At 53.6% G+C, this 22,874-nt stretch overlaps 2 protein-coding genes across 3 annotated transcripts in view; one reads left to right on the top strand and one right to left on the bottom strand.

Moving 5' to 3' along the window:
* Nucleotides 1-7,605: 7,605 nt before the first annotated feature.
* On the top strand, nucleotides 7,606-9,493 carry HIGD1B (HIG1 hypoxia inducible domain family member 1B). Of its 2 annotated transcripts, none has more exons than XM_037067431.1 (3): nucleotides 7,606-7,990; nucleotides 8,607-8,722; nucleotides 9,350-9,493. In XM_037067431.1, exons 1-3 carry the CDS (start codon nucleotides 7,891-7,893, stop codon nucleotides 9,467-9,469), a joined length of 336 nt encoding a protein of 111 aa, XP_036923326.1. In that variant the 5' UTR covers nucleotides 7,606-7,890; the 3' UTR covers nucleotides 9,470-9,493. The 2 variants fall into 2 exon arrangements, with proteins under 2 accessions (XP_036923326.1, XP_036923330.1); XM_037067435.1 differs by having other exon boundaries at nucleotides 7,607-7,990; nucleotides 8,607-8,741.
* A 472-nt stretch (nucleotides 9,494-9,965) lies between these two features.
* Nucleotides 9,966-22,874, bottom strand: part of EFTUD2 (elongation factor Tu GTP binding domain containing 2) — a 34,978-nt gene continuing 22,069 nt past the window's right edge. The window contains exons 12-28 of the mRNA XM_037067417.1: nucleotides 22,152-22,215; nucleotides 21,684-21,774; nucleotides 20,184-20,319; nucleotides 18,954-19,081; nucleotides 18,003-18,196; nucleotides 16,870-16,981; nucleotides 16,315-16,455; nucleotides 15,288-15,389; nucleotides 14,210-14,292; nucleotides 13,226-13,312; nucleotides 12,880-13,006; nucleotides 12,590-12,677; nucleotides 11,846-11,964; nucleotides 11,664-11,758; nucleotides 11,041-11,194; nucleotides 10,763-10,870; nucleotides 9,966-10,425 (exon numbers count right to left, since the gene is read on the bottom strand). Coding sequence (XP_036923312.1) covers nucleotides 10,330-10,425; nucleotides 10,763-10,870; nucleotides 11,041-11,194; nucleotides 11,664-11,758; nucleotides 11,846-11,964; nucleotides 12,590-12,677; nucleotides 12,880-13,006; nucleotides 13,226-13,312; nucleotides 14,210-14,292; nucleotides 15,288-15,389; nucleotides 16,315-16,455; nucleotides 16,870-16,981; nucleotides 18,003-18,196; nucleotides 18,954-19,081; nucleotides 20,184-20,319; nucleotides 21,684-21,774; nucleotides 22,152-22,215 — 1,925 coding nt within the window. The 3' untranslated portion in view covers nucleotides 9,966-10,329. The remainder of the gene's footprint in view (nucleotides 10,426-10,762; nucleotides 10,871-11,040; nucleotides 11,195-11,663; nucleotides 11,759-11,845; nucleotides 11,965-12,589; nucleotides 12,678-12,879; nucleotides 13,007-13,225; nucleotides 13,313-14,209; nucleotides 14,293-15,287; nucleotides 15,390-16,314; nucleotides 16,456-16,869; nucleotides 16,982-18,002; nucleotides 18,197-18,953; nucleotides 19,082-20,183; nucleotides 20,320-21,683; nucleotides 21,775-22,151; nucleotides 22,216-22,874) is intronic.

The following is a 22,874-nucleotide window of genomic DNA, read 5'->3' as shown; positions in this document are numbered from 1 at the left end:
ACCTCTCCCTTGAAGAACTGAAATTAGGGGTCTTGCTCATAATGAGAGTTATCACCACAAATACATTTTTATGACCTCTCTATAAGGCAGGGCAAACTTCTAGTTACCAGATATCTGCTTTTCTTATTGCCCTGTGAATGGCCTTCCCCTGCCTCAGCTCTTCCATCGCTCAGAACACCATGTGCACCTCATTTTCCCTGTCTCCGAAACTCTCCTGCAGGTGGGGTTTCTGACTCACCCATCAGGAGGATTCCCTCATGCATGTACATAGTTAAATCTGGCCTCTTGGTTAATCAGCCTCAGGTCTATTTGATTATCAGCTGAAAGAAACTGGAATCAGGGAAGAAAGTTTCTGCCTCCCCGACACTAGCAAGCTTGTGGTCCTGTCTCTCTTCTGGTAGAGCAAACTTTTAAAGATGGAGATAATGAGACCCAAGGCAGTTGAGTTGTTTTACCTGCAGATGGTTTTAAAACCCAGAAATATAACCAGGGGCTATTATCTCCTCCTCAAGACTCTTCTTTCTCTCCTCTGTCACATTGCCCCTCTGTCACACTGCCAGCTATTGACATCCTTTCATCTAATTACAGGTGGGAAACCAAGGCCAGAGACCTAAGCCAGAGGATTTCCAGACCAGGCAGTCACCAGGGTCCAGCGCAAACCTGGGTGGCTGCTAGAATGGGAGCTCTGGAAGGGAGGGCCGGAGCATAGAACCCAGCTTCTAGAGCAGAGTCCAGCACATAGTAGCTGCTTAGAAAATATATGCAGAGTACCCTGGCTGGTGTACCTCAGTGGATTGAGTGTGGGCCTGCTGAACCAAAGGATCATGGTTCGATTCCCAGTCAGGGCGCGTGCCTGGTTCACAGGCCAGTTCCCAGCAGGAGACACACAAGAGGCAATCATACATTGATACTTCTCTTCTTCTCTCCTTCCCTTCCCCTCTAAAGATAAATAAATAAAATCTTAAAAAAAAAGAAAATAGATGCGGAATGAATGAGTGAAGGGAGGCTCGCCATTCTAGCACAAAAGGGCTACCAGGGGGAAGACAAAGAAAAGCCTCAGGTTTCACACAGGGAAATGGGGCTAGTTTCCAGCCTCTGGCAGGGAGGAGCGGAGCCCAGTGCTGTGAGAACATCACTTTATTCACATGGGGCCCAGGCAGAAAAAGATCAAAACCCAATTTGAGAACTTTGAGAGTCGCCCTGGGGCTCTGTGGCTTGGGAACTGTAAGGTCAACTTAGAGACTGCAGTGTGTCACTGTTTCCATTACACATTTTCCAGGGTCTCCACTTGGCTGGTAAACTCAGAACAGATTCTTCTGTGCTGGGAGATGGGCGCAGAGGCCCAGAGAGGTGGGATTTGAGAAAGCTCCCTGTTGGCCACTGGAAGCCCTGCCTGCCCAGCCTGGCCAGATCATAAGAATTGTTAAAGAAGCTCTTGATGACCCCACTAACGGCAGGGCGCGGGCATTAGTAACGCAATTCCTCCCTCGTAATCCCTAACAGTTTCAGCTGACCTGGCGGGACACATTATACTGCTTCTCCCTGCCACTGGGATGTTGGCTGAAGCAGATTTTTTTGTTGTCACTTTTTTTTAAAAAATAGGTAACACAAGTAGCACAGAAGGAACAGTGAGGTGAGGCCCCCACCAGTGTTTCCCAGAGCCCAGTTAGCACTTTCTTGTATATTAATGTTGAATTTTAAACTACAATTAATCTACTTGCAGATGAGGAATAGGTAAAGTCCGTGCAGGGGTTGGGGGTAAGAACAAGACAGGAGAGTGAGAAGCCAGGAAAAATTCCTTGGCAAGTGGAATCGGGAAACTGAGACGGACAGCTGAATAAAGTGGCTGAGCAATGCACAGCCAGGTGCAGACAGGTGCAGATGGTCGCAGGGGCAGAAGGCCTGGCAGGGGGCAAAACGGGGAAAACAAGGACCTCGCCCTCAGGGTAACCTTGCCTCCCTGGAGACAACACCCAGGCCTCAGCTGTTTTCAGCTCCAGGCCCAGAAAAGCAGCTACGCCAGAACCAGGTGCAATGACTAATACCCCCTGCCTGTCACTGACCAGTCAGTGGAGACCAGGACCCTGAAAAGGCGCACCTGGAGAACGGAGGAATGTTCTACTGGGACCCTCCCCTGAGACTTCTCCTAAGAGAAGAGATAAAAGCCTTCAGACAAAGGACCCAGGGCGCATGCCCTCTCCCTCCGGAGAGCAGCCAAAGCCATTTCCTTTCCCTTCTTCTTCCCCCACTTCTTTCCCCACAAGCACGAGCTCCTAACCTCTAAGGCAGTGGGCAGCTGGCAGCTTGTCCCAGGCTAATTCCCCGAACTGGTCCTCGAAGGCATTTTTTCTCTGCCTTCCCAGCAAGCTAAGGCAGCCCCGCCTGCGCTGTCCTGTTGCTTCTTCCAGGCTCAGCCCTTCCTTGTTTCACTGTTCCCAGCTTTAACAAATGCGTCCTCACAGCCACCTGGACTCATGTTTCAAAGTCTTTCCTACATGAAGTCAGGATCCCACACACTACAGCTGGCCCCAGGCAGGCCGGCTCAGGCCCCCTGTCCGGTAACAGGAAGAAAGGTGTTGGAGGGAGATGAAGAGACCTGCTCTGGTACTCCCACCAAGCAAGGACACTTGGACAGGCCCAGACACAGTGCACTGGCCCGGGACCCACTCTACCTTGGTGACAGGCAGGGGACCAAGTGCATGGTCCTGGAACGGCTGGAAGCCCTGGGTTCAGATGTTTGCTCTGCCCAGCTGTTTGCACGTGTCTACTGGAATTTCTAAGATGGTGTGAGAAAGAGATGATGAAATGCACATGAAATCGCATTGTTAATAGTTAAGGTTAATTTTCTAGTATCCCGTGGTAGGTCGTGGTCATCCTCATTGGTTGGATAGCTCAGCCACTTAAACTCACTGAGCCTTGGTTTCCTCATTTCTAAGATGGGCATGATGGTACCTCCATGTCGAGGATTCAATAAGATACCTGAAGTGCCTGAACCCCATAGACAGTCAAGGCAATAGTCCCTTCCCCTAGTGTGCTGTAGGGGAAGCTGGGTGTTTGGATTCCAAAGGCCTCGACGCAAGGGCCTTAGAAAAGCATTTCAAAGCTCTGCATCATGCATGCATCATCCGAGATAGTGGTTTCCACTGGTGTCCTTTTGCAGCTCAGAAACATGCCTTCACAAGACAGGATTCTGTACCATCCGAATCGCTGCAGTCTGATTTGGCCTTTTAATTACCACTATCAACACCCGCTTAGAAGTTTGCCAAATATGTGCCAGTCTCCCCAGAAAGATTAGTGGGTCCCAACAGCATTTTTCTGGCCCCAGGCCGGTGGCTCTTGGGGCTGTCCTTGGACAATTGCCGTAAGGTCCTTGGAACTCAGTGCCTGTTTTTAGAAGGAAGGGGGTGTTAAACCCTCCCCAACTCAGGCGCCTACTAGGAGCTGCCTCAGCCCAGCCACACTGTCTGGAAACTTCCACTGCCCCACCCATTTCTGTTACCCCACTTTCTGCCTCTCTAGGCACGAGACACTACCATAGGGCCTAATGTTTTCTCCTCTGTGACACCCCCAGCCCTTCAGCCTGGCTCCTTCTCACTCCAGCCCCAACTCAGAGGGTCCTCTGTTCCTCATCCAATTCCTTCTCCATCATCCCCTCACTCGCAGCTCTCCATAGCTCGAGGCAAGGGCTGCACTCCCTTCATTTTGGTCCCTCAACTCCCTTGGGCTATATATGGCACAGCTGGGTCTTAGATTGTGTGGAGCTCAAGTCCTAGTCCCCCCTCCCTGCCCCTTTTCCTCCCCCAACACATTAGGAAGCCTGAAGCTTCTGGATAAGGTAGGGAAGCCCAGCAGGAGGTGGCAGTAGTGGGGTTTCAAAGGGACAGGAAAGGATGTGCTGCACTGTGGACCACCCGGAATCTGTCGTCAGGGACTTTCCACTTCTCGCCCAGCCGCCTAACCACACCCTGCCACTTGCTCTTTCTGGAGAAAGAGGAACAGGCAGAGTGTGCTGGGAATTCTCACAAGCACGTTACATAACCCGGAGGATGATCCTGGGGGTACCTGCTCTCTCCAGTTTGCAGACCATGTAAACCCAGAGGGGCTGAGTGGTAGAAGAGCAGGTATTTCGAGGGCGGGTGGTCAAGCAGCCAGCTGACGCACGTTGAACGCCAGCCCACGCTCGGGGCCCCCTGCCTGTCAGCATCACTCGGTCAAAGCCCTGGCAACTAGAATTTCTGTTAATGTGATCTGATCTGGAAGAGAGACGTTTACTAAGCAAATTACTCGTGCAGAAATGCTGGAAACAAAATAATTATTGAAGACTTGGCATATTAACAAAAACGTTGTCATAATTTTATCTTACGTGTTTACGAAAGCAAGCCTGTCCAGAAATCTGTTCCTTAAAAGATCGGTGTGTTTTCCAAAATAACTTCTGAAAATAAAAAGCAATTTTCTTCTATTTCAGGACTTCCCCTCCATGGTACAGTCCTTTTCCCATTAGTCCCTGATCCTGAGATAGGATTTCAGGAAAGGTGAGCAGTCTGGGCCTTTTTCTTTGTGTCACTTACTGGGACCTTGGGCAAGACATTTAACCCAAGCCTCAGTGTTTCATCGGTGAAATGGAAAGAACAATAATAGCAGTGCTTATTTCATAGCTATTGTAAGGAGTATTCAATGAATAAAATAATCTACTGAATGCAACTAGTGCACTTTTGGCTCTCATGTGCTCAGCAAATCATAGCCACTATTATTACGTTCTCAGTTCAGCGCTGGGTTGCTGTGGAGCATCAGTATGATCTCAACAGGGGGAAGCTGAACTTCACCCTCTAGCAGGGGTGTCCCACCTACGGCCTGTGGGCTGCAGGCAGCCCAGGATGGCTGTGAATGCAGCCCAACACAAAACCGTAAATTCACTCAAAACACGCTGAGATTTTGTGTGTGTGTGATTACGTGCCGCAGTGTATTTAATGTGTGGCCCAAGATAGCTCTTCTTCCAGTGTGACGCAGAGATGCCAAAAGTTTGGACACCCCTGCCAGACCTTAGTTCCTGTTTTCTAAAGGGCTTGGAGTTGGTCTGGAGCCTTGCCCTGTCTCCTCCAGACATTTCTACCCCCTCCCCACCACCTCTGGGCTAGATCATCCATCTCTTGAGAATTCAGGCCACNCATGTGCTCAGCAAATCATAGCCACTATTATTACGTTCTCAGTTCAGCGCTGGGTTGCTGTGGAGCATCAGTATGATCTCAATAGGGGGAAGCTGAACTTCACCCTCTAGCAGGGGTGTCCCACCTACGGCCTGTGGGCTGCATGCAGCCCAGGATGGCTGTGAATGCAGCCCAACACAAAACCGTAAATTCACTCAAAACACGCTGAGATTTTGCGTGTGTGTGATTACGTGCCGCAGTGTATTTAATGTGTGGCCCAAGATAGCTCTTCTTCCAGTGTGACGCAGAGATGCCAAAAGTTTGGACACCCCTGCCAGACCTTAGTTCCTGTTTTCTAAAGGGCTTGGAGTTGGTCTGGAGCCTTGCCCTGTCTCCTCCAGACATTTCTACCCCCTCCCCACCACCTCTGGGCTAGATCATCCATCTCTTGAGAATTCAGGCCACTATTGGGACCAAGAGAGGCAGCAGGGGAGAGTGTGTGAATGACTGGGAGGAGAGTTCCCAGGGACACTGGGGACACGTGGAGGCCTTGGGGAGTTGCTGTGACCCTGGGTCTTTTCCTGGAGCAGTGAGTCCTAGGGAGAGAAAAGAGAGACAGCAGCTGCTGGACGAATTTCCAGTGCTGAAAAGCCCCTTTTGGACTCACGCATGGGACTGAGAGTAATTTAGGGAAGGAACAGAGGCCTGGGATGGAGTGGGACTCTCCAGAGTACATCGCAATCTTTCTCCAATTGCTTAGCCAGAAGATCCTTTTCCTAATTGAGTGGCATGATCGATTGGCATTCTTAAGCTTCAGTATCAATCTGGAGAGGGTTTCAGCCTGGCCAGCCTCCCAGAAAGCAGCTCAGGAGTATAGACTTTGGCGCCAGCCAGACCTGGGTTCAGATCATGGTGCTGCTGTTCACTAGGTGTCCATCCTTGGACAAATCCGATAGCCTCTCGGAAGCTCAGTTCCCTTGTCTCTAAACAAACAGCTGCTTGCCCTGGCTGGTGTGGTTCAGTGGATTGAGTGTTGGCCTGCAAACCAAAGAGTCTTCAGTTCGATTCCCAGTAAGGGCATGGGTCGGACCAGGTTCCCAGCGAAGGGCACATGAGAGGCAACCACACATTGATGTTTCTCTCCCTCTCTTTCTCCCTCCCTCCTCCTCTCTCTAAAAATAAATAAATAAAACCTTCAAACAAACAAACAGCTGCTTACCATGTAGCACAGCATAGAGATCGCAGTGCAAATGTCTAGAACAGAATAGGCTCTTACGCTGGTCCTTGTCAGCTCTGTGACCTGAGCGAGCATTACCCGCAGGCGATATAAAGGGCCCCAGAGAAGTGAGGGAAGTCCCAGTTGTTTCAAACTCCTGAACAAATAACCTCGGTCCAGAAAGCATCCTTGAAGGTATGAAGACCAAGACCAGAGAGCCCGCCTCCCACAGATGGAACATTTTATTTCCAGCCCACATTGTTCATAAGAGTATTTGAGGCAGTATAATTCATGGGAGAACCCTGATCCCTATCCTATACCCTACCCTGATCCTTGCCTCTATATTCCCATCTCAGTTCTCCAGATCAAATCCACCATTGACCCAGCCATTTCTGTCCACGCAAATTAAGATTAAACCTGCGTAAGGGCTCCTTTCCATTTGGTCTTTCCTTTCTCTCCAGTGCCTGGAGGCCAGCCTGAAACTCAGCAGATGGGGGGTTAAGACCGATGCCCTGACCTATCTCCTCCCCTCTCCATTCCCGACTTCAAAGTCTCCATAAAGCCTGCCACCGCTTCTCTGACCCCATAGTGGCAGCTTCATCATCAGCTCTTAGCTGGTTCAACTGACGGTGAGTCCTGGCCCTGCGGTTCCCGGTCCACTTCCTAGCCTTCTCCCGAGGTAAGCACCAGCATGCTGAGCGCCGGTAGAGAAAGGAGGGGCAATCAGGTATAAAAGTGGCCTCAAGCAGGGAGTTTGTTTCATGGTTAGATTTAGAAGGCAGCCCACAGGCAAGAACCCTGGGGCTGGGACCCTGTCTGGTTTGCAATCAAAGTAGACATTTATAGGGGTTAGCGAGTAGAACAGTAAGGGTCACCATCCCAGGGATGGAGGCAGGGGGTTGCTATATGCAAAGAAACTGGCAAGAGACGGACCTGGAAATAGGAGCTGCTCAGGGACGAGAGTTCGTTCGTTAGCATTCGTGTCTAAAACCTATGCTAAGCATGCACAAACCCATGTCTAATTACTTCGCTCAGGGGCTCTGGTGATTGGGTGGCCATCTGAGTCTGGGATGGCTCTGGCTCCCTGGGGCAAGATCTTGCTCGGTAGCTCCCTCAGGAGTAACTGTCACAAATTCAAGGCCAGCTGGGGGTGGGGGGATCCCAAGGTTCAAAGCCTTTTCCTCCCACCCTCGCCTGTGAATTTTTCCAGCTGCTTTTTTTTTTGGCCCAAGGATGACACTCACAGGGATGCAGCTTGGGGAGGGGGAAGCAGGGAAAACGATGAAGACAGAACAGGCTGGGGAAGAAGAGGTCGATGTTTGGGAGACGGGGAAACAGTGGAGAGGTCCAGAGCCTGAGACGGGGCCCTGGGCTGTAGTTTTAGGCAGTGGCATGGTGAGGGTCTCAGTGGGCAGCTTTCTCGTTCCCACCCCAAACCGAGGAGCACTGGAGTTCTGATTGTGGGTCACCTCCTTCCAGGGCTGGGCTGAAGCCTAGGCAACCCAGCTGCTAGCTGCTGGGGGCAGGATCATGTCTGCTGACAAAGGCTGGTGGGTGCCAGCCAAAGGTGAGGACAGCGTGTCTGAGAGGCTCCTGAGGAAGACCAGGGAGTCTCCACTGGTGCCTATAGGTGAGTGGGAAAGGAAGGAATGGGGGCGTGGAGGGGGCTTTCTTTTCGAGAATATCCCTCCTAGTCCTCTCAAAGAATGAAGCAGAGCACTCAAGTGGTCCTTCCCACTGAACAGTCAATAGCCAGGAGTGAACCAGCATCAGAGGTGTTGAGGGGATAAAGGACACCCCCTTACAATGAAATGAGGTGTGGATGGGTGGAGGGGGAGGCCGAGTGGGTGCTTCGGACTTGGGGAAATGTGGGGCACCAGCACCAATGCCAGGAGGGGAAGGGGCAGTTCGGGATCCCCCAGGGCTTTCTTCCTCAAGGCCCTGGGAGAGTAGGAAAACAGCTGCACCAGGATGTGGAAGCCAACAGGGGTTGGAGGGCCCGGAGCAGAGGTAATGGGGGAAGGGGAGTCATGATGATGGGCCATTCGTATATGGGAGAGAGGCACCACCACAGGGGCAGCCACTTTGAAAATGCCACCCAGAGGAACCAAATAACCACCCCACCCCTGCGAAACTGCACCAAAGCAGCTGTTCATCCAGATGCCTAGTCTGCCCAGTGAGGTGTCTCTCTCATCACGAGTGATGAGCTCCGTGAATGAGGCCCAGGTCATGTTCTCCGACTACAGGCCTAGGAGGCTGCCTGGTGGTGGCAGCATACAGGATTTACCGGCTGAAGGCTCGAGGCTCCACCAAGATGTCCATACATCTGATCCACACCCGTGTGGCGGCGCAGGCCTGTGCGGTGGGTGCGATCATGCTGGGTGAGTGGGGCCCCGGGAGACGGAGCCGAGTCCTGACAGTTTGGGGACCATGATTTCAGTCCCTGCTCCCTATGCAAGACTCCGTATCAAGTTCTTGGTGACACCCCCATGCTGAGACATTTTCAGGGGTCCCTGTTTAATCTCTTGTCCCAGGCCTCCCAGAGTTGAGAAAAAACACGCAGCAGAACCTAGGCTGAATTTCTCTTCCTCTCTGGATCACCAGAGCCAGAGATTGAAATAATTATAGACAGCTGTGTGACAGGTGACACATCCTTTTCTCCCATCCTTGGTTTCCCCTGTGTAATGTAATAACCACCCCTGGCTGGCCTACCTCCCAGGTTGCAGTGAGGTTGCTCAGACAGAAATGCACTTGAAATGCTTTGTGAACTGTCCAGTGGGTGGTTTCCCAGGCTGTGTGGTCAGGGCCTACAGCAGCCGGTGAGCCCTAGGGCGCAGAGACGAGCAGGCAAGTGGACTCTCAAGGGACCAGCCGGAGCCAGACCGCCGGACTCTACTCTGCTGTTACTCCTCCCGGGGACACCTGGGAGAGCCAGAGGGTGGGTGAAACTTCCAATGCCAAGGGGCATTTTTCCTTCTCCCTCACACAGGGGCCGTGTACACGATGTACAGAGACCACATCAAGAGAACAGCACAGGACTCGGGGGACAAGTAGGTTCCCACAGCCCAGGGCAGTCAGACCCTCACGTCGAGCCCTGACGTGCTCCTAATAAAGGAATTTTGCAGAAAATCAACAAGTCTCTTGTTCACCTGGGGGAGGGCAGAGTAAGGGGTTGGCAGTGGCTGGAAGGGGAAACTTAGAGCAAAGGGTTGGAAATCACAGAGTTCTGGCCCCCACCTCCAGCGCAACAGAGACTCTTGGGGCGGGAAGGGAGGTGTCGCAGACCTCTGATCCCAGAAACCCAACGCCTCCCAGGCCAGCTCAGGTCCCACCTCGGGAAGCACGGCAGAGGGGACAGGCGGCCAGAAGTGAGAGCAGGGCAGTAAACAGGCCTCCGAGCTCACGGGGACACTGCATCGAGAGGCAGGAGCGCCTCTCGCCACAGGGCTGCTTCCCTGGGGACCCAGGCAGGAAGAAGGCTGCAGCTGGGAGCAGAGGCAACGAAGCCTCATGGGAGACGCCACAGCCTTAGAGCCCAAGGGCCAGGACTAGACTGTGCTGGAGGGAAGGGGGCGGAGGGACGGGATGAAAGGAACGAAGAAAGGCAGAGGTCAAAATGTTCTGTTTACTCATAAACCATGGCTGAGGTCAAACTTGTAAAAAAAATTCCATGTAAATTCTGAAAACAGGGCCTCTTGGGGTTAAACATTGTACGTCCCCTTCTCCTTCCCTGAGCCCAAGCTCCTCTCTGTTCCCTGGGAATGGAGCCAGGCAGAGGCCAGAGAAGGAACCAGGAGGCACCTTCAGCCTCCCCAACTGGGCCCGGGGTTGGAGGCTCTTGGCTGTTCAAGATGGCCACAGCAGCTCCCGACACTCTCTGACAACACGGAGTCCAAGTCACACGAGGTCCCAGCTTCCAGTCCGGGATGCAGCCCCTCCAGGGAGCAGGAGCTGCTAGGAGCCTGGCACTCACATGGGGTAATTGAGCACGACATCCTGCTTGGCGAGCTCCAGCAACATAGGGTCGTCGAAGAACTTGCTGATGCTCACGTCTTCACTCAGGCCCTGCAGAGGGTGGGGGCGAACACAAGAATGTGCCCTGTGGTGGGTGAATAAGCTGGGGGTCCCTGAGGGCTGTGGTTGGGCAGGAGGATGGTCGGCGGTGGAATGCCGGGCAAGCTGTTCCAGGAGCCCTGCTTAGTTTAGGGCGTTGTCACGGGGGAGCAGGTCCTCCTTCCCCAGACAGCCTGGGTCCCAGGCCTGTACAGACCGCACCTCTATGGTCCACAGAGAGTTGCTCTTAGTCTTTAGGAGAAGGGCCCAAAAGGAAGCAATGAAGAGAGGGAAACGCATGCTGAAAGCCCCAGGGGCTGGGGGTAGCGAGGGGTTTGAGGACACACACCTTCCGGCGCCGGGTTTTGATCATGAATTCTCGGGCCAGGTGAGGGGCTGGCTGTGGCTCCAAGGGGCGAATGACAATGCTCTTGTCCAGAGGGTCGCCAGGAACAATCTGCAAGGCAAAGGGGTTTCACAGCCTCCAGTGCATTCGGGCCTGGAAGCAGGACCTTCTCAAGGAGTCTGGAAAGTCTCGGTCTGGACTTGGTTGGAAGGGGAACGGATCAGAGGGGCTGGTCTCCCACAGGGGGAGGCCAGGTCGGCCAGCCTGCACCATCTTCTTACCTGCCAGTGGTGAAAGACAGACAAGGAAAAGGCCTGCCCCTGGGTGTGAGTCCGCAGATCAGTCTCGAAGCCAAAGGAGTCAATAGCTGGGATGAAAGCTTTGATGGTGTAGAGAGGGGAGCCTGGGATGGGCGCGTCCTGAGTCACATGTCCCCTGAGACAGAACGACAAAGGCTGAGTCCCTAGTCCTACGGAGGTGAAAGCAGAGAAGCAATCTGCCCCCCAGCGAGAATCACCATCCAAGAGAGTGTCACTGTGAACGCACTGCAGGAGGCAGAGAGGGCTGGGCCTCAGTCTAATTCCTCAGGGAGGTCACAGAGCGGCAACCTCTGGGCCGCAGTGGGAACGCTGAGGGGCAAGGTTTTACAGGCTTTCCCACCACTGACCCCCTGCAGTGCATTCCCCAGGAGCTCTCTCAGGATGGGTGCCCAATGAGGAATCTCAAATTTTAATCCGCAGAAAAGCTGGGGATTTCCTCATTCCTGTTCCACCTTCTTCTGAAAACTTGGCTCATTAGGTTTCAGGAGTAGAGAGTGGGAGGCTGACCCCTCCAGGGCACCCGAGCGACTTCCCACTCGGCTCCTCCTCTCAGTGCGCTCCCCAGTGTGCTTGGGGCTGCTCACCTGCGCCTGGCCAGGACCGTATACACGGCGGAGACACAGTCCGCAGGGGCCTGGACCTCAACGAAGTAGTACGGCTCCATCAGGCGAGGAGTGGCCTGAAACGCAGCAGCAAGGAAGCATCCCTCAGCGGGGGAGAGGCTGCGGGCCCCTCGCCCTGAGGCGGCACGGCCCTGCCCACTCACCATGAGAAAGGCAGAGTAGACCACTCTCCTGGCCGTGGGGATGATCTGGCCCCCGCCCCGGTGCAGCGGCTCCTGGGCGACCACGGCGTCTAGGATCTTAAACTTGACATTTCGAATCACTGAAAAGGAGATGGACAGCTGATTTAAGGAGTGGTTCGGGTGCTATTGAGGGCCCATGGCCGGAGCAGCAGGAGCCTCTTGGAGCTCTGCAGCTGTCTCACGGCCACAGAAGTGCCCTGCAGGTGGGCGTTCTGATGGGGTGCGCAAGGCCTGCGGCAGAGAGAACAGCAGTTGGGCGTGCACTCGCTTGTTTCAGTCCATGCTTGGACGTACAGAGCTTTCCTAGAAGTTTGTGGGCTTCCTTTACAGACATATGATTATTTGGGAATGTGGAGTAAGTTCCAGGAATTGCGTGTTTGTTCCAATGAAGTCCAGTTCTGCTCTAGAAACCGCTCCAATCCCACCTTCCTCTCAACCCACCTCCTCAAACACATTCCTTCTCAGGAATGAGGAACAAATATCAATCTAGAAATGACTTCGTTTCCAGGATGTACTTACTAAGTGGTAGCAACAGGATCGGGAGGGACAGAGGGAAGAAGCTGGCCCAGGATGTGGGATGGTCCTGTGTGCCCCACGCTGCTTCTGCCAGGTCCCAGAGAGGAGCCCACCCGCCCAGCCCCCACACCTGGGTGCAGGGACCCCGGAGGACTAAGGCAGGGGAGGTGGAGAGACTGGCAGACTCACACTCATCACAGAGGGGTCCTTCCCTGGTTCCCCACTGGAAGCCCTGGACAATGCTGTCCTTCACTGAGCCAAGAAGAGCCTTGTCCACCTGCATAGAACACAAGGGTCCTTTAGTAGTGACCCTGGCAACAGCCAAAGAGTTTAGAGGGAGGAGAAGGTAGGCACACTGGTAGGAGGACATTCTCCTTCACCAGAAGACACCAAATACTTTCAGGAAAAAAAAACCAACTCTGCAGTTTCTCCACTTGAGCTAAGAGACCGCCACGTGGCTCCCATCAGCTCCGCTGTACCTCAGAGGGCAGGGTGTCGTCCACCAGGATGTTGGGCCCAGTGGCATCAGGGCCGAAAGCCCAGATGGAACGGGCAGCGAGCAGATCCCAGTCGTACTTGGTCTGGAAGAACTCTCCCAGCTTCTTCCTGGGGGAGGAGGAGACGACGGAGGGCTCGGCCAGCTCTGTGACTGCTGGCACTAGGGGCCACGGGCCTCGCCTTTCCGGAGGCAGTCACGGCGGCCCACCCGCACTGCGCTCAGGACGAGAGCAGAGCTGCTTTCTGGAGGAAGCCTGGCATCAGAGACCCAGTGGGTACGCGGGGGCGCGCTGCCTCACCACCCCAGCATCGGAGCTGTGTTCTCACCTGTTCCATGTGATCTGGACCACCTCGTTCTCGATGTCTTCGGCCAGGCCCTTCTCCAGAGGCTCAGCAATCATGGTGATCTTGTTTCTGGTTAGAAACGAAATGAGTCATGAGGTGGGTGAGTGGGACAAACAGAAGGGCCATTCCTAAGAAAAGGGTGACCACAGGAACAGCTAAGGCAATGACATTAGTGAGAGCCACTGGGGCAGGATCGAGCCAGAAGCTCTTACGTTCTGTCTTCCTTCACTAGAATCTACCACTGTTTAAAGAGTAAGGTTCGAGCAGCATTTAAGATGGTCATATCACACAGGAAGGAGAAGGGACAACGGAAAGTCATCCTGAAGGAAAGTCTGACAGGATCGTGTCCGAAGGCGCAACGGGTGGGAGGCCTGGGCTGAAACTGGAGCCTCTAAGCCCCTCCCTCCCGACTGCGGGGTCTGTATTTCCACAGAGCGGGCAATTGTGGTGGGAGGGCAGCGTGTCTCCTGGCAGTCCAAGGGACACTGTGACTCCAGCTTACTTCCTTTTTTTAAAAAAAATCTTATTTATTTTTAGAGAGGGGACGGGAAAGAGAAAGAGTGGGACAGAAACATCAATGTGCAGTTGCCTCTTGTGTGCCCCCTACTGGGGACCTGGCCTACAACCCAGGCATGTGCCCTGACTGGGAATCGAACCAGCGACCTTTTGTTTCACAGGCCCGCACTCAATCCACTGAGCTACACCAGCCAGGGCAAGCTTACTTCCTTTTTAAAAAATTATTTTTTAAATCCTCACTTGAGGTTACGTTTATTGATTTTAGACAGAAAGGAAGGGACAGAGAAACATCGATGTGACAGAAAAACATCAGCTGCCTGCTGTCTGTGCCCCAACCGGGGACTGAACCCACAACTTAGGTATATGCCCCGACCGGGAATTGAACCCGCAACCTTTTGGAGTATGGGATGACGCACCAACCACGCCACCCGGCCAGGGCTCCAAGCTTACTTCTTATTGGGTGTTTCAGCAAAGCACTTGAGGGAGGATGTTTCTACCACTGTCTCACAAAAGGTAACAACGGGATCCGCAACCTGGGAAACCAGACGAATTATTAAGCAAGGTCTTGTTTTGGACGAGAAGGATGGCCTTCTGCCAGAGGGAATTCCAAGTGCCCCTTGACACCACCTCTGTGGGAACCCCTAGTCCTTCTTCATCAGCATCGGTGACAAATGAAACAGCAAGCTAAAAGTCACCATCACTAAGAAACCCGGAAAAATTTAGTGTAGTGCACGCAGCATTTGTGTTCTGGAGCCGAGAGTATATGAGGGTCAAATTTGGATTTAAACGTAGTTCCCCAAGGTATCTTTCAGCATCTGAGTCGCCGGCCCGCCACCGCTCACTGAATATCTCCATGGGCCTGGCAGAGGGGCACCAGAGATGGGTTGGGGAGGAGCCATTCCGCTCTCAACCCAAGACGACTGGGTAGCATAGCTCCTCCCTGAAGCTCCCACGCGGGCTGTGCCTGGGGAGCCTGGCATCTTCCATAGTGCCAGTCCCGGGCACGTTCACAGGAGAGTCTGAGAGGGGTCCCTGAGGGCGCTCATTCCCACCACCGAAGGGCCTTAGAGAAAATGTCTCTCCCCACCAGGAGGCTGAGGCCATGCACACGGGCAGGTAAACTGAAGGGCTACGTCAAGGCTTGAAAGGAACCCCCGAGAGCCAGACCCACTTTCTCCTTGAAACCTTCCTCCCTGAGCTCCAATCACCACAGACGGGTTAACTGTCCAACTTTTTCTTTTTTAAACAAATGACCAAGAATAACTTTGGCTTGGGAGCCTTGACTTTACATATACAACATTGAGAATAACCTTGCAGAAGGGGGCAAACTAGATCTCAAATACCTTCCCATTTAGGGAGCAACAGATCGCGCTTCTCTGAAACAGATCTGGGGCAGTGGGGTGCCCCGCTCCCCCTGGGTCTTCCAGGGAATCGAGGTTTTAGTTGCTTGTGAAATCACGTCTGTGAGCAAGTCTGTGGGCCAGGCCCCTGGCCAGGCAGCCACTCACGAGAGGGGCTGTGGCTTTACCTTGATGTCTATCTCCGAGTACATCTTCCGCAAATCGTGCATCACGCAGTCCAGGTAGAGCTCCCCGGTCCCCAGAATCACGTGCTCACCAGACTCTTCCACCTGAAACACAGCAGCCCGGGGGTCACAGCCTGGACTCTCTTGTGCTCACAGCAGCAGACCTAAACAGGATCAAGGCTGGAACCCAGGAGGAGGTGCCCGAGTCCACCATCTGGTTCCAGCCTCTTCAACAAGGTCAGTGGAGAGTCCATCCTCGAGACACCCGGGTCACTCAGCACAGTGCTGCAGGGGATAAGGTCACCGTTTTTGAAAATAACTTATTTTTAGAGAGGAGAGAGGAAGAGAGGGACAGAAACATCAGTGTGTGATTGCCTCCTGCATGCCCTCAACAGGGGACCTGGCCCACAACCCAGGCATGTGCCCTACTGGGAATCAAACTGGCGATCCCTTGGTTCGCAGGCCTGTGCTCAGCCCACTGAGCCACACCAGGCAGGGGAATCACCAATTTTTTTAAAAAAGATTTTATCTAAACATTGATGTGAGAAACACTGATCTGTTGTTACGTGCTCTGACCTGGCAATCGAACCAGGGACCTCTTGCCTCATGGGAAGAGGCTCAACCAACAAAGCTACATTAGTCAGGGTGTGAGGTCACTGACGTTATTCCCACCTTAGCTGTTTAGGGAAAACCCTGCCCTGTGTCTATAGACATCCGCTGACCCTTTAGCCCTGGCAAACTCCTCAAAGGTGTGGTGGGCAGGAGAGCGTAGAAGGGACCAAGTGCCTCACTTCCCCTTCCACATTTCCTGGAAAATTAACTTGAAGTATACTCTCAAAGAAACACCCCTTTCTTATCTAGGCACTCGTGAAAGATGCACACACACGTGTGTGCCAGCTCCCTGTCCCCATCTCATCCAAACGACAGCGACAGGGGTTAATCCTGGCGCAGGCTGTTGGAAGCAGCAGGCGGCACAGACCCCCGAGCTGGGGCGAGCGGGGCGCGGCAGCGTCGCAGGCCTCGGGCCCACCTTGGTGGTGAGGGATGGATAGCTCTTGTTGACTTTGCGCAGACCGTCCAGCATCTTGGGCAGCTCGGAGGGGTTCACTGGCTCCACAGCAATCTTGATAACAGATGTGGTGTTGAACTTCAAGGGCCGGAAAATCTGAGCCTGAGATCCAAGAGGCACAGGACTGAGAACCCGCAGCCTGAGTAGGCACAGCACGTGCAGAGGTGAGGGAGACTCTGAGGGCTGGCTTAGGAGCCGGCTCTTCTCTAACTGGGGCCACGGGGCCGCCTGGAGGCAGCCCGAAGGGCCACTCATTCCCACGTATTTTGGCAGAGCAAAGAGAGAGGGGTAAGACTACAAGGCACTCCTCCCAACCCCCAGCACCTGAGCAGAGCACAGGGTGACTCCAGCAGGGTCAGATCTAGAAAGCTGAGCCTGTGCTGAGGTCTGGAACCAGGAAGTGGCAGCGGCTCTGGGTGAGTCCCCTGCCAGTCCGGCTGCTCACTGCCCACGTGTGCCGTGGTTCCAGTGACCCTCCAGCTTAAGCCAGTCCCGCTGCCTCTTCAGAAACTGTACCTCCTCGTTGCCGCGGGGTTCAGTTACGGTGGCCGTCTTCACGATTGGTTGATCGACACCTTCGATCAGCACCCAGTTGCCAGCAGGAACTCGGTTCACCTCAATGTGGTACCTGGAGCAACAGCCAATAAACAGCATTGACACGGGGGCAAAAATGTACTCAGCACATACTGTGTGCCAGGCCCTGAGCCAGAAGCAGGGGTCAGCCAGACAGATACGTTGTAGCAGAGAAGGAATGCAAGAAACAATTAGTCATGTAACCACACACACACACAGTCACAAACTGCTAAGTGTCACGAAAGGAAGTGCAAAGGGTTAGAGGACAAGAAAGGAAAACCCAACTCCAGTGGGATGTTGGTGGGAAGCAAGCTGCTCTCAAAGGCTCAGAACACGTGGTGATGCCAAAAGCATCCCAGAACACACTGCGGCCCTCCCAGCTCTCTCATCCTCTGCCGATTAGTGAACGGGGTGGATTTGGAGGAGGAAAGAGGGCCTTCGGCGAGGCCCAGCAGCCGAGTTAGGAACAGGATGGCCCAGTCTACGGCCATACCACCCTGAACGCGCCCGATCTCGTCTGATCTCGGAAGCTAAGCAGGGTTGGGCCTGGTTAGTACTCGGATGGGAGGAACAGGACGGCCCGGCTCTGTTTCCCAGTGGAGATGCTGCACTTAGGAGCTGACAAGCAGCCCCAAGGCCCAAGCCAAGTTTTTTTCTGCAGATGGGATTGCTACAAGGGATCTAGCAGTCTTTGCCGTTGGTCTGAGAATAGTCAGTGGAGACTGGCAAACAATTTCTTTTGGGGCGAAACCATAACAGTTATGACTTAAGGAACACAGAAGAGGAAGAGGGGACTAGGACGAGGAGAAGCAGAAATGCCACCCAAACGCTCACACGTGCTATCCACGTGCCAAGTGAGTTGCCTGGCCTCATCTCCACAGCAGGTGGCCTGTGGTCCTCACCACGCAGGGTGGTGAGAACTGCAAGTCAACAGCTCTGCTGGGGGGGGTCACTCCGCCCCAGTGAGGGAGCCAGGCAGCTGCTGTGTCATCAGGGAGGACTGCCCCTTCCCACTGCTTGGGGCAGTTCCAGCAAGGAGGACGAGTCAGGCCCTTAGAGGCCCTGGGTAGCGGTACCTGGCCACAGAGACCCAGAGGCGGCCCACGGTGCATATCTGGGAGTCTTCCTCGTCCTCCAGGGTGTAGTTCTCCCCCAGCACCTTCACAGGCTGCCCGGCATGGATGGTGCCGCTCAGCACCCGGCCAAAGGCATGAAACTGAACTCCATCGTCTGTGCTGTACATCTTGGTAGTGTGGCACATCAGGGGTCCCTGGAGGAGGGGACAGAAAGCGGCCTCAACCACACACACATTCCACTCCCCACCCCTGGAGCAATGGCATGCGCTCTGTGAGGAGGCAGCCCCGACCTAGAGGAGGATGGGGTGATCTCCTGGGAAAACAATCACGCTCTCCCCCGTTAATAAACAGATGTCCAAGGAACGCATAGCAAAAAACAAAACCAACAAAAAACCCCTATTTTCCATGTTTGTTTTTTGTTTTTCTGGGGAGACAAGGGCAACAGGGAAGAAAAGCAGGTTTAAGATAGCAGAGTGACATTGTTAATTTGCAAGCTTACAAGACCGACTTGCCCCACATTTCCTCCAAAGATGTAACCCGCAACTCTCGTCCAGCTGTGTGCTTATGCAAGAAGACAGACCACCGAAGGAATGGCTGGGAAAGTCTTTTAAAAGCCAGGACTGACCAGACTAGCAATCATTTGCTGAATCTTTACTACCTGGCAGGCACCATAACACTTTCTTATTCTTATTTAATCCCCATAATGACCACACACATACTATCACCCTCGCTTTATAGACCAAGACCCTGCGGCTCAGAAGGACTGAAGAATGCCCCCAAGATCATACCACTAGTGATGGTAACATTTGGCTTCGAAGTCGGGTCTGCCTGACTGCTCACGGGGAGGGGCATGTACGGAAGGGGCGGGACCGCGTTACTCCTGCGGCCAGAAAACAGTATTCCTGCCCAGGAGGGAAGAAATCAGAGAGCCGGGGAGCCACATTCCCTTACATCGGGGTCGCAGTCACTCATGGCCTCGCCGAGGTCGGAGTCCACCCCGCCAGTGTAGGTGTGCTCGATCTTGGACTTGGCGCCCACCTTGGGGGAAGGGATGTGCTGCACACACATGTCCACGAAGCCTGGGGAGGATGAGAAAGCCATTACTCTCTGCCCACACAGGGGTAATGTGGGCGCTAACTTCCTCATCCACTCACCATGGTCGGAGAGCAAAAAGTGAGAGGACTGACTTCCTGCTCCAAAAGCCATGACACAGTGATCCTAGGGGGAAGTGACACCCTGTTTCCTGGGCATATGCCACTAAAAGGCCAGAGTCGCACTGATGCCAGGGAGGACAAAAAGCTAGTCTCAGCGGCTCCTTGGAACTTGGCCAACACAAACTTTCAAGTATCTCTAGCAACTCACGACCTTTCATTGTAAGCACTTAATGGGCACTCACATGAAACTAAGTAAGTACCCCTTGTCCTTTCTAGATCTGCTGAGAACAATCCTAGAAGGCGTGTCTGCTTCAGTGGTGCCTCCCACGTCAGGCTGACGGCCAGCCTGGAACGCAGTGCTGACATTATGTGCTTTGGAGACTCAGATGCCTACATCCCACTCGACTCCCAAGTAAGAACTGCTGATGGGGTCCTTGGCCGTCACCTTTTCCTCTCCTTCATTTAGCAGACGAGACATTTGAGTCATCGAAGAACTGGGCGGCTGGCCCAGGGTCGGCCCACGGAAAGGCCAGGACCGAGACTCCAGCCTTTTCTCAGCCAGTCCAGGGCCCATTCTCCTATACCACCTGCCTTCTGTATAACTAAAATACGGGAGAGATGAGCTCAGGAAAAAGAGAAACGTGCGTCCACAACCCGTCTCCTGAGCCCTGGCCTGGCGCTTTTCCTGCTTTTCCTCACGTCGCCCGTGAGCCCACCTTACTGACTACCCCTGGCCTAACCACAGAGCCTCAGAACCTGCTTCCCCGTTCCCTTTACTCACATGCTGCCCTGGTAGGGAAATTTAATTGCTCTTATTTCCCAAGATAGGGTTCTTGGTACCACCCACTAAGGAAGAAGCCGGGAAAAACCCCGGGTGCTCTGTACCCCCACCTGTGGCTTATTCGTAGTGAACTTCCGCCACAGAGCCTCAGATCTCTGGCCGCCACTGTGGGTCAGGAAAAAGCCCCTCATGATGTGTGGCAGGGAGTAATGACAGTGACGTGAGGGGCTGTGAGCTCTGGATCACCTGTGAATTCGCCAAAGAACTTCTTGCAGACCAGCCTGAGCAGGGGACGGATGTTCAGCTTCAGCTCCTCCTTGGTCAGATGGATGCCAAGCTCATCCAGGGTCCTCGGGAGGCTGGTGTCCACATCGCCTACAACCTGTGACGGTACCAGACATCCCGTCAGCTGTAGTGACAGCTGGAGGACAAGGGAAGGCCAATGGGCAATCTGAAACTTCACTGCACTAGGTTTTCATCTATGGGGAGAGCTTTTGGACAAAAAGTTTAAAGGACAATTTAGTTTCAAGGAGATCTTTGGTACCCACCCTGCAGACCAACCCTGGGCGAAGCAGGCTTGGTAAAATGCCCACACTGGACAATAAACCTGGCACTCACAGATGGACTGCTGTCGGTGCTGCCCCCTAGTGTCTGAAAAGCAGTATCTCATCCCACTCGGGCAATCCCCGAGCCTTCCCTATTTAGAGACTTCTCGCATTTAGAGGATCACTGACTGCACTGGAGGGAACCAAAAAAGGTCACCTAGCAGCCCATCCGCTGTCAGGGAAGGGCCAAGCCAAATGCCCTTGGCAGACTGCAGGTCTCCACCGAGACAGATTCTGTAAATTTCTTTTATTACTCCGTTCCAGTCGGACCCAAGATACTAAGTAGTTTTTAGCACTACTAAATTTTAACACGTTCTTTTCTCTTGCTGCTGTGGTTTCCCATTTTAAAGCTGGACTAGCCACACACATTGTGGTGTATGCGTGTGTTCACGGGCACAGCACTTAGCCAACACTTGCATACTACTGCCTTAAGAGAAAAGTCTGTATGAAAATTCTTGTACAGCCCTGGCTGATGTGGCTCAGGGGACCGAGTGCTAGCCTATGAACCACAGGGTTGCTGGTTCGATTCCCAGTCAGGGCACATGCCTGGGTTGCAGGCCAGGCCCCCCAGTGTGTGGCGGGGCGTGTGAGAGGCAACCACACACTGACGTTTCTCTTCCTTTTTCTCTCTCCCTTCCCCTGTCTAAAAAATAAATAAAATCTTAAAAAAAAAATTCGGGTACATCATTCCTCTCAGGTCTGCCCTTTAGGGAGCACAAATTCACACAGATGCCACACGACACGCTTCTCTTTGGAGCAACCCCTCTGTGTAACCACCTCTGTGCCGCCGTCTGACGCACCCGCTCAGTCCGAAGTCACCACAGGCTGAGTGCCCGGAATAGGCACCGAAACAAAGGTCACTCTGCCGTTCCTTTAATGGCTACAACATACTTCCTTTATGGGACCTACCACAATTCCCTGAGTCAGATTCTCAACGACGAACACTTCTTTCACACCCCCCTTCCCTCGAAATTCAGCAGCACTGGGAGGACGGCAATGTTCTAGACCCAGAGGGCTGCTGACCAACCTTCTCCACTCTCAGCAACACAAAACCGAGCAGGTTCAAGGGCAGGGGGACGGCCAAGTCCATCTTGTGCTTATTAGAAGGGCACACTTAAACCAGGTGGCCCAACACCCTTACCTGAGCAAGGATCTTATAAAGGGGCTCCAAGATAAACTCCACGAAGCTTCTCTGGGAGCTGCTGGTTGGGGCCTTTTTGGTAAACTTCCGCCTAAAGAGAAACAGGAGAGTTATGGTGATCCAAGGGGAAGAAGGCCATGTTGCCGGCCTCCCGGGTGAACCCCTAAGTCTGTACCTGGGCAGCACCAAGGGGAAGACGCGTGTGCATGACAGAGCCTAACGTCTCCTGACCCATGAGAGGGCACGTGGTTCTGCGTCTCACAGACGCCTGCCCTGAGCTGTGGAAACCTCGGGAGACGCGACCTCTCACCCCGTCAAGAGTTCATGAAAGCAGCTCACTTAGAGGAGGAGGGATGGTAGCTCATGAGTAAGAAAAAGGGGTTTAGCTTCAGAACTCTCTTCCTCCTCGTCCTCACTTGTTGGGACAAGGGATCGCCCCTCAAGCATCACCTCCCGCACCCTACTTACGTCTTGGGGTTGAAGTAGATGTCACCCCAGAGTCTCTTAGCAAACTCCTGGTAGTTAATGTCACCTGTAAGAGAAGCCACACAATGACAAGCTACTTGGCAAACTACTGTTCAAGGTTCTCTTTCAGGTGCCCCAGGTGGACTGCAGCTGAGGAATTCTAGCGCCTGTCTCTCCGAGGCCCGGACGTTTCTGCCACCCAGGCAGGCAGACGAGGACAAGAGACGCAAAGGGCAAGACTGGCCGAAAGCTGACAAGGCTGCGCTGGAGCCACAAGGACCCCAGGAGCACCCAGGTCCGGCGAGCTCAGGCCAGGGCCACGGGCGAGGAAGGCGCTTTTGCTGCTCCTTTGACACAACAGCTCAACCGCCTGCACGCGGTCCTCTGCCCGCACCCAAACCCCGTCCCATCTGGAAGGGGGACCTTACGGCTCCCTCCCTCTTCCCCGCGCTGTGCTGCCGCCAGTGTGGGCAGCCTCCCCGGCGCAGTGTCATGCTAAGGCTCTGACCAGCCCTAAGCTTCCAGAAGGCAGACACCTAGCCTTCTGAACAGACAACACCACAGCCAACCTTTCTCATCTTTTACTAATTAATATTTCTAGTTTGACTGCAGCTGCTAATCCTGGTCCGACTGAACCAAGCAACTGCGGCTTTTAAAGTTCAAGACCTTCTGAGTCAGGAACTCCTGTAACATTCAGACAGATCACTGACAACACCAACCGTCTCG

Source organism: Sturnira hondurensis, unplaced genomic scaffold (assembly GCF_014824575.4).
Source record: "Sturnira hondurensis isolate 20B ecotype Veracruz unplaced genomic scaffold, ASM1482457v3 Scaffold0001221, whole genome shotgun sequence".
NCBI lineage: Eukaryota > Metazoa > Chordata > Mammalia > Chiroptera > Phyllostomidae > Sturnira > Sturnira hondurensis.
The sequence above is the reverse complement of the archived record's forward strand: the minus strand, read 5'-3'. Positions and strand labels throughout refer to the sequence as shown.